General features: G+C 36.3%; 2 protein-coding genes across 4 annotated transcripts; both read left to right on the top strand.

Annotated features, from left to right (window-relative positions):
* The first annotated feature begins 99 nt into the window (after nt 1–99).
* Nucleotides 100–6,604, top strand: LOC111445932 (histone deacetylase 2). 3 transcript variants are annotated; one of them, XM_023084482.1, is made up of 15 exons: nt 100–418; nt 509–564; nt 897–1,014; nt 1,257–1,319; nt 1,656–1,724; nt 1,805–1,971; nt 2,080–2,144; nt 2,223–2,269; nt 2,444–2,488; nt 2,571–2,621; nt 2,846–2,932; nt 3,048–3,135; nt 4,099–4,206; nt 5,808–5,838; nt 6,263–6,604. In XM_023084482.1, the coding sequence occupies exons 1-13, from the start codon at nt 338–340 to the stop codon at nt 4,197–4,199; spliced, it is 1,038 nt and encodes a 345-aa protein (XP_022940250.1). In that variant the 5' UTR covers nt 100–337; the 3' UTR covers nt 4,200–4,206; nt 5,808–5,838; nt 6,263–6,604. The 3 variants fall into 3 exon arrangements, 2 of the variants coding, with proteins under 2 accessions (XP_022940250.1, XP_022940251.1); XR_002710956.1 differs by lacking the exon at nt 6,263–6,604 and having other exon boundaries at nt 3,048–3,119; nt 5,808–6,194; XM_023084483.1 differs by lacking the exons at nt 5,808–5,838; nt 6,263–6,604 and having other exon boundaries at nt 3,048–3,119; nt 4,099–4,437.
* A 61-nt stretch (nt 6,605–6,665) lies between these two features.
* On the top strand, nt 6,666–7,665 carry LOC111445935 (abscisic acid receptor PYL2). The gene is made up of 2 exons (XM_023084489.1): nt 6,666–6,919; nt 7,101–7,665. The coding sequence occupies exons 1-2, from the start codon at nt 6,694–6,696 to the stop codon at nt 7,442–7,444; spliced, it is 570 nt and encodes a 189-aa protein (XP_022940257.1). The 5' UTR covers nt 6,666–6,693; the 3' UTR covers nt 7,445–7,665.
* Nucleotides 7,666–8,062: the final 397 nt, after the last annotated feature.

Consider the following 8,062-nt stretch of genomic DNA (forward strand, 5'->3'; position numbering starts at 1 on the left):
AAAAAAAAAAAAAAAAAAAAAAAAGTGTCAATTTAATATTTTTGCAATAACTCGACCATCTTATCCAACAAATATGTGGCAAATTGTACAAGACAAAGATTTAAGAATGATCCCTTGGAGCCATTGGGCACCGCAATCAGCCGACTCGGCCTCGTAAATTCCCCTTTCCGATTCCATACTTCGAGCATCCAAGTTATCAATACCGAGTCAGTCGAATTCACCGTCTAACAAATTTGTGTAGTTGACCGTTTACTTGTTTTCAATTGTGGCCATTATCGTGCGCTCTCGGCGCTTCTCTGGCCCCATTTTCTGCTGTGCCACTTTCTTCACTCGAATCATGTCGTCGGACGCTGGGGAAACTGTTCGAAGGGATCGGATTCTCTCCAGCAAGCTGTATTTTGACGTTCCTTCTTCAAAGGTACTGGAGGAAATATTGGTTAATCCCCGTTCTCGTATAAGCTGATTCCAGGTTTCGCCTGTACCCATCTGTATTTTCTGGATTTTGCAGGTTCCGGTGATATATTCTTCATCGTACAACATCTCATTTCTTGGAATAGAAAAGTTGTAAGTGACTGGTGATCAATTGTTTTGTAATTTATTTTTGTTCTGATTGTTTTAAATTCATTGAAGATGATGTTTGATTGATAGATAGATATCTTTCGCTTGTTCTTCTGTTTTCTGCTTTGCTTATGGTTCTCAATCATGCGTAGAGAATTGGGTGCTGTTGAACATGCCGGGAACGCCTTAATTTTCAATTCTTCTAATAAAACTATTTTTAGTAGTTTACGTCCATTTGATTTTAGTTGCCTTCTTCCTTGAAATCTCTTCTTCTTCTTCTTCTTTTTTTTTTTTTCTTCTTTAGCTGGTAAGTTTTTACTGGGAAATCCTGTCTGTAGGCATCCATTTGATTCGAAGAAATGGGGTCGCGTATGCCAATTCCTTGTTGCCGCTGGAGTAATAAGGAAAGATCAAATCATCGAGCCTTTGGAAGCTAAAATGAACGATCTTCTTGTGGTACGTTTCCAAATTCCTTCTTTGCAATGAGTAGTTTGTAACGTTAGCGCTGCCTTCCTCTCTCTCTCTCTCTTTTTTCATGAATTCTCAAATTATAAATCACGAACCAGTATTGTTATTACTTATTCATTGAAGAAGTCTATCTTGGTAATTATTATTCACGTAGGAAGATTAAACTAACTCATTCACGAACTTTAGAAATTCAACGATGAAGCATATTCTCACTGGTAATATTTGATCAGGTACATACTGAATCGTACCTGAATAGTTTGAAGAACAGTTTAAATGTTGCCAAGATTATTGAGGTATTGTATCGTATCATATCTTATTGCTCTGTGAGTTTCTCTTGTTGCCCTTGTGTGATATTTTGGATTTGTTAAATGTCATCGGCTGTGATGTAGCGAGTCATTCATTTCTTCTTGGAAGTGGGATTTTAGTCTTATGGTATGGGTCGTAGGCGTATGTTCTTAGACTTTAAGACAAAGTTGCCTTTTCGAAAACCTGGTGAGGATTGTAATATATGGAAGCCTCAGATGTTCCATTTGTAAGAGATTGTATATGCGTTGAGTTGAATTAGTTTTCCTTTCTCAGATTCTAGTTGTAGTCGTTCAATTTAGACTGATCTGAAATTCTCAATGTAGGTCCCTCCTGTTGCGTTGTTTCCTCATTGTATTGTCAAGGAGAAAGTTGAACGTCCATTTCGTAACCAGGTGAATTTTTGGAACTCTTTTCCTCTACCCTTTTCCATGTTAAACTTAAAATGGGTTGTAATTGTTGTATGCTGCTGCAGGTTGGAGGGAGTATCTTAGCTGCAAAAGTAGCAAAGGGGAGAGGATGGGCTATCAATGTAGGAGGTGGTTTTCACCATTGTTCAGCAGAACGAGGAGGGGGATTTTGTATGTATGCAGATATTACTCTGTGTATACACTACGCCTTTGTTCAGCTAAATATATCAAGGTAAACTGCACCATGATGACCTAAAGGAACTCGTATAGTGTTGAGTTTTGTGCATACCAATTACTAGTAATCATTAACCCTTATCCTTGTGATACGTGACGATTGCAGTGTAATGATTATTGATCTTGATGCCCATCAAGGAAATGGCCATGAAAAGGATTTTTCCCATGATAGTATGGCAATTTATTTTCCAGCAATAGCTTTTAATTTACTCTATTTTTAAATGCTAATGGTTTTTTCTGTACTAGCAGGCCGAGTATATATTCTTGATATGTTCAATCCAGAAATATATCCATTTGTAAGTTACACTGCTTTGTGTTTGCCCTCGTGTTAGTTCTTTTTAGTGCTGTTAAGGCAACTCAATTTTCTATTTCCATCTCATTTCCAAATTCTCTATTACCATTTTACTCGAGCATAAAAGTTTTGGTTGTCTCTCTCTCTCTCTCTCTCTGTGTATGTGTGCACATGTCAGGATTACGAGGCTAGGCGATGCATTAATCAGAAAGTTGAAGTCGTTGTAAGTAATGCATGTTATGGAAATAGGCGTTGTTTGTTTCTCTTCTTGCCTGCATGTTTCATAGCTACAATTTCTCATGTAGAGTGGGACCAGAACTAGTGAATACTTGAAGAAATTGGAAGAAGCACTTGAGGTAGCTTTTCTTCAATTCATTTTTTAAAAATTTAATCAGATATTACTCATTGTGTCAAAATATTGAATCTTCTGTTTTAGCCTTTATTTTTAGGCTTTCAAGTTTCATGCAGTTGAATCATCTCCTCTCTCACTCTTCATCTGGGTCTATAACACTTGGTGTTGGTGAATGTGCTATTTAATTTGTTGTCAAGTCGCTGCTAATTTTCATCATGTTAATGTTAGGTTGCTTCCACTTCCTATGATCCAGAATTGATTGTTTACAATGCTGGGACTGATATTCTAGATGGAGATCCTCTGGGTTTGTTGAAGGTAACTATGCCCCACAAATTTATTCTGCAAGAACTTGGTTCTTCTTTCTTGATCATTGATCCTAGTAAAAAAAATTAGCCGGTTGTCTTGTTGGCTTATATACACTAATTTGCAGATTAGTGCTGATGGAATAGCTAGGAGAGATGAAAAGGTTTTCAGATTTGCCCGTGCGAGGAGAATTCCCATTGTAATGCTAACATCAGGTCCTTTTCCCTTGCGTGAACTTGTCACGAGTTTACATAATTATGACAAGTTTTCAGATTATCTCCTTGAACAGCTCTTTGCATCTTTCTCATTTTCATTCGTCTTCGATTCTTCTATTGCAAGCTATGTTTGTTCCTCAACATTAAAGTAAATTTTTTATATCATTTTTTGCATTACCTACATCGTAAGTTGGGGTGGTATCGTGGGATTTAAATGACTAAGAGTATGGATATTGGATATAACATTTATTCGCTGAGAATTATTTTCTTCTCAACGATGGAATATTTCTTGGTAGTATGAAACATTTGCCTTGATAATGAGAAAATTGTTCTCAAAGAAGATGAGTTCTTGTCAATAGGAAAAAGTCGTGGGGAATCTGTAAAGATTAGAAATTGTCCTCGGAACCTTATGATTGGAATTAGAAAACATTGTGGTATGATGTGAAATTGCTGAAATATTGAAGCTTACTTTCGCCATTTCGTATCATTTTGATGGATCGACTTTTATCTTATTTGAGAAAACATCTCATTTTCGCTACTCTTAACTTAAAAATCGATTTTTTTTCCTATCAAAATTTTGACATTTTATCTTGTTGCTCATTTTCTCTATTGTTCTTGCTTATTTGATGAGGACATGCATGAGATGTCTTTTTTCCTTCATATCTAAAGATCCCAATTGTGCAGCACTTTTCTCATATGTATTTAATAAGATATTTATTCTATCCTCAAGGAAAAACTTAAAAGAATAAGAAAACGCTGGGGTTTGCCTGATGTGTAGTATAGATATAATGTTGTTGGTGTAGAATAAATAAAATATAGAAAAAGATGCCTAGCAATGACAAACTAGATTACTGTGCTAATGCAGATGAAATTTATGTGCTGACGCTTTTTTTTTGTTTAACTTCATTGTAGCCTCTTGAGGTAATGTTTATTGACAGACGATTTTTAATTTCCATTTTTCAGGCGGTTACATGAAATCTAGTGCTAAAGTCATTGCTGATTCAATCGAAAATCTCTCGAAGCAAAATTTAATCGATACAGGAAGCACTCCAGGCAGAATGTAGTCATCAAGTGAGCTACTTTGTTTCCTGTTTTATTTAGTATCATGAACCACTTGGCATGGCTTTTCTGTAATCTCATGCCTTGTATGAAAATCAAAGTTGGAGCAGAACTTTGTTTGGTACTATATGCATGTCCTCCCATGTCGGAGACGCATTAGAGTAGCTTATAGTTTGGTCATTACTCAGGAATGATTATAAGTACAAGAGCAAAAACAAACCTGACTGTTCAAGAATCCAATAACTGCTGCACTGTTCTTTTTAGCTCTCTTTGACCCGACATTGGGGAAAATATAAGTCGATATTAAAGTCTGCCTTTGTAGAACTCTTGACCATCTGAGGTCATTGATCGAAACCATGGATATTGATTAATCAAATAGTTATAATGTAATATTGAACCTAACCATTAAACCTTGGTGCCCAAAAAGGATCATATAAATAATACAGAGTTTAGGGAGAATGGGTTCAAGCTATTGTTATCACTTGGACAAGATTTAATATCCTTCACTGTGAGAATAGTCAAAGTACGTGTAAGTTGGTCCGTGAACCTTAGTTTTATGATTTTTTTTTTTAATACTTTCATGTACAGTTCTAGTGAACACTCAAGTTTTTTGGATGTGAGTGAACTTGTTCTAAGTTCTCATCTTTTTCTCGAGTCTAACAAATATCATCCTGTGCCATCTGAGTGTCTGGATATAAACTTTGTTAAATTGATGAACATCTAAATTCTATTATCTGTACTTTTATGACTACTAGTTGGTACCTAGGTAGAAGTTTTTGACCACCCTGAGTGGGTCTTGTGGGGCAACGGCTTGTAGATAAAATAAATGGACACTAAGAAAATGAGTTCAAACTTAGCATTAAGATTTTATGAATCTTCTTACCTGCAAGACCAGACTCGAGATAGCGAACAAGGCTTTTGACAGTCTTATAGGATGAGTCAAGATGGAAAAAATGCATTAGCGGTGGGGGCTAGATATCCTTTTGAGAAGTAGGTAACGAAATCCAAGGAAATCAGTGTGCTAGAGCTGGAAACAGGTTAGGCTGGGGTGGAATCCAGGGCAGGGCGACACGAAGTCCTGGTAGGATGAGTGGCATTGAGTTTGATTGGAGGCAGAGAAGACAGTCATTATAAGCCCCAACACCAATCCCAAGCCCCTTCACTTCAGACTTTACTCCTTCCCTCCCATGCCTCTTCTCAACTCCCACCAACTCAATCTCTTTTCCCCACTCTTTGGTTCCCTCCAGAATTGTAAAACTTAGAGGAGAATGAGATATGTTAGAATAAGAAACAAAGCTTTGGTCAAAGTCAAACAGGCTTCGGAGCCTGTGTTTCAGAGAAACAGAAGGAAGGAGGCTGAACCAGAAATTTCTGGATTGCAGAGCATGTTTAAGGCTGTCACACACCACTCTTTCTTATCTTCTTTTTCTTTTTCTCAAACTCTGCATTGATACAACTAACCAAGTACTGGATGAGGATGACCCCTTATCTCTACGCTTTATCATCATATCAAACACCCAACTTTATTAATACTCATCAATATTAACCCATTTTACACCCTATATTATATTGATATTCTTTCTATCCTTCTCTTTTCTTCTTTCTTTTTTCAGGTTAAAGTGTGAGAAATCCCGCAAAGAGGAGGTAAGATCACGCTGGAGTTTGTTATACATTTCACATGATCCACGAATCTCTACCTTTTTTGCCTTTCCAACGTTTGCCACTGCCACATTTACATTTTAGCCTTCTCTCTCTCTCTCTCTTATGAATTATGCAATTTGAGTCTGAAAAGTCTGAATCCACACAGCTGTATAGGTTTATAGAGTATATTTTTATCTGCAAGTGTTTGAGCTTCTGTTAGGGATGAGTAACATTGATGAATTCAGGCTATATTCATAGCTCCAGACTGAGTAACATTGATGAATTTAGGCTATGTTTCATAGTTCCAGACTATAAAAAATCTTACTTTTTTATCCAAATGCCCTCTGGGCATTGAAAAATGGGAACTTTTATAAGGTTTAGCATTTATAATCTGCCGAAAGTGTGACCTTTTTTTTATCCCCCACAGGACAGGTAGCTGTTGCAGCAAAGTGGAATCAACTGTATATGAGTATTTGATAGATAAATAACAGTGTCGGTCAAAGCCCAGTTTTTGTGTTTTAGCTGCTGCTACCTCGGTGTCGGTAACACCCAAATTTAAACGTTTATTAGACACAAAATTGAATGTTCAGGTAGGTATTTTCCTACCTTTTTTTTCAAAGTTGAATGACTTTTTAGATACTAAATTACGATTTAACCCTTTTGTATAATTAGAATAATTGGAAATCCCAAGGGCATGGATGTCAAAAAGAAAACTTGGGTTGAGAGCCCATTATATATATTTATATAAAGAGAGATGAATCCATTTTCCCTCAGCTCTGTCTCAAATTGCAGTCTCTTCCTTACAGAAAGAGAAGATTATATAATACAGAAATACATGTAAACTTCATATGGTTTGTAATGGCAATGGAGAAAACGTCGCCGTTGCAGGGCTTAGAGGCTGAGGAATTTCAAGAACTTGAACCTCTCATTCAAAGTTACCACAAATTTGAGGCTTCTCCTAACACAACCACTTCCCTTATTACCCAACGCATCGACGCTCCTCTCCACGCCGTTTGGCCCTTCGTTCGAAGCTTCGATAATCCTCAGAAGTACAAACACTTCGTCAAAAGCTGCAATATGTCAGGTCACCATTCAACTCGAAAACTTAAACTTTTATATATTATTACTTACAAGTTTTTTAAAATTAGATTGGATTTGAATAATTTTTTATGGGTTTATGTATAATATTTGAATTTTTTTGATAAATTCAAAAAATTTCACTATTGGTCCATTTTTAAATGGGTATATCTATCATTGTTAAACAGCTGGCGACGGCGGGGTCGGCAGTATCAGAGAGGTGACGGTGGTCTCCGGCCTGCCGGCGTCCACCAGCACGGAGAGGCTAGAGATTTTGGACGAGGAGAAGCATATTTTGAGCTTCAGGGTGGTCGGAGGAGAGCACCGGCTGAACAATTACCGATCAGTGACATCGGTGAACGAGTTCAACAAAGACGGCAAAATTTACACCGTCGTTTTGGAGTCTTACATCGTCGACATACCGGAGGGGAACACCGGCGAGGACACCAAAATGTTTGTTGACACTGTCATTAAGTTGAACCTTCAAAAGCTTGCAGGGGCTGCCATCGCCTCTCTGCATGGACATGAATAGGGCGGCGGCGACGGCGCCGGGGACCCCGCCGGCGTAGATCAGTGGTGGGTCGGTATGTTTCTTTTTTGCAAGTTGAAGGTGATTTTTCGCTTGTTCTAATTTAATTTATTGGATTAGTTGGGAAAAGAGATAATTAATATGATTCTGATTATATATTGGACAAATATTATGTCTTAATTTATGTATTATCAATAAATATTAGATGGGAAACCTTAAAGTAATCGACTTTAATTTCATGGTTTTTACTATGATAATGTGAATTTTGTAGACAATCCTATGATCATAATTTTCATTTTTTTCATTTAAATGGTTTATTGTTTTTCCTTGTTTTTTTTAAATTTATTTTATATTGGAAATGATTTAAATAGAATGTTGTATTAATTAGTTAAGTTACATTAAAAGCGAATTAAATTAAAGTAAATGTAGTTTGGATAAATTTAAATTAAAAAAATCATGATAAATTGATAGATGAATTAAATGTTCCATATGGGCCAAAGCAATGTACTAAAGATGCTTTTCACATGCAATTGAGTGATTTTAACATCTCATAGCTCCATTATTGGATTTTTTTTTTTTTTTTTTTTTTTTTTTTTTTTTTTTTTTTTTTTTTTTTTTTTT

The sequence above is a fragment of the Cucurbita moschata genome, unplaced genomic scaffold, assembly GCF_002738365.1.
Source record: "Cucurbita moschata cultivar Rifu unplaced genomic scaffold, Cmos_1.0 Cmo_Scf00008, whole genome shotgun sequence".
NCBI classification, from domain to species: domain Eukaryota; kingdom Viridiplantae; phylum Streptophyta; class Magnoliopsida; order Cucurbitales; family Cucurbitaceae; genus Cucurbita; species Cucurbita moschata.

Coding starts and splice junctions, on each gene's coding strand:
- LOC111445935 (XM_023084489.1), top strand. CDS start 6,694: ATGGCAATGGAGAAAACGTCGCCGTTGCAGGGCTTAGAGGCTGAGGAA. Junction 6,920..7,100: donor CAAAAGCTGCAATATGTCAG/GTCACCATTCAA, acceptor ATTGTTAAACAG/CTGGCGACGGCGGGGTCGGC.
- LOC111445932 (XM_023084482.1), top strand. CDS start 338: ATGTCGTCGGACGCTGGGGAAACTGTTCGAAGGGATCGGATTCTCTCC. Junction 1,725..1,804: donor AACGTCCATTTCGTAACCAG/GTGAATTTTTGG, acceptor ATGCTGCTGCAG/GTTGGAGGGAGTATCTTAGC. Junction 3,136..4,098: donor CATTGTAATGCTAACATCAG/GTCCTTTTCCCT, acceptor TCCATTTTTCAG/GCGGTTACATGAAATCTAGT.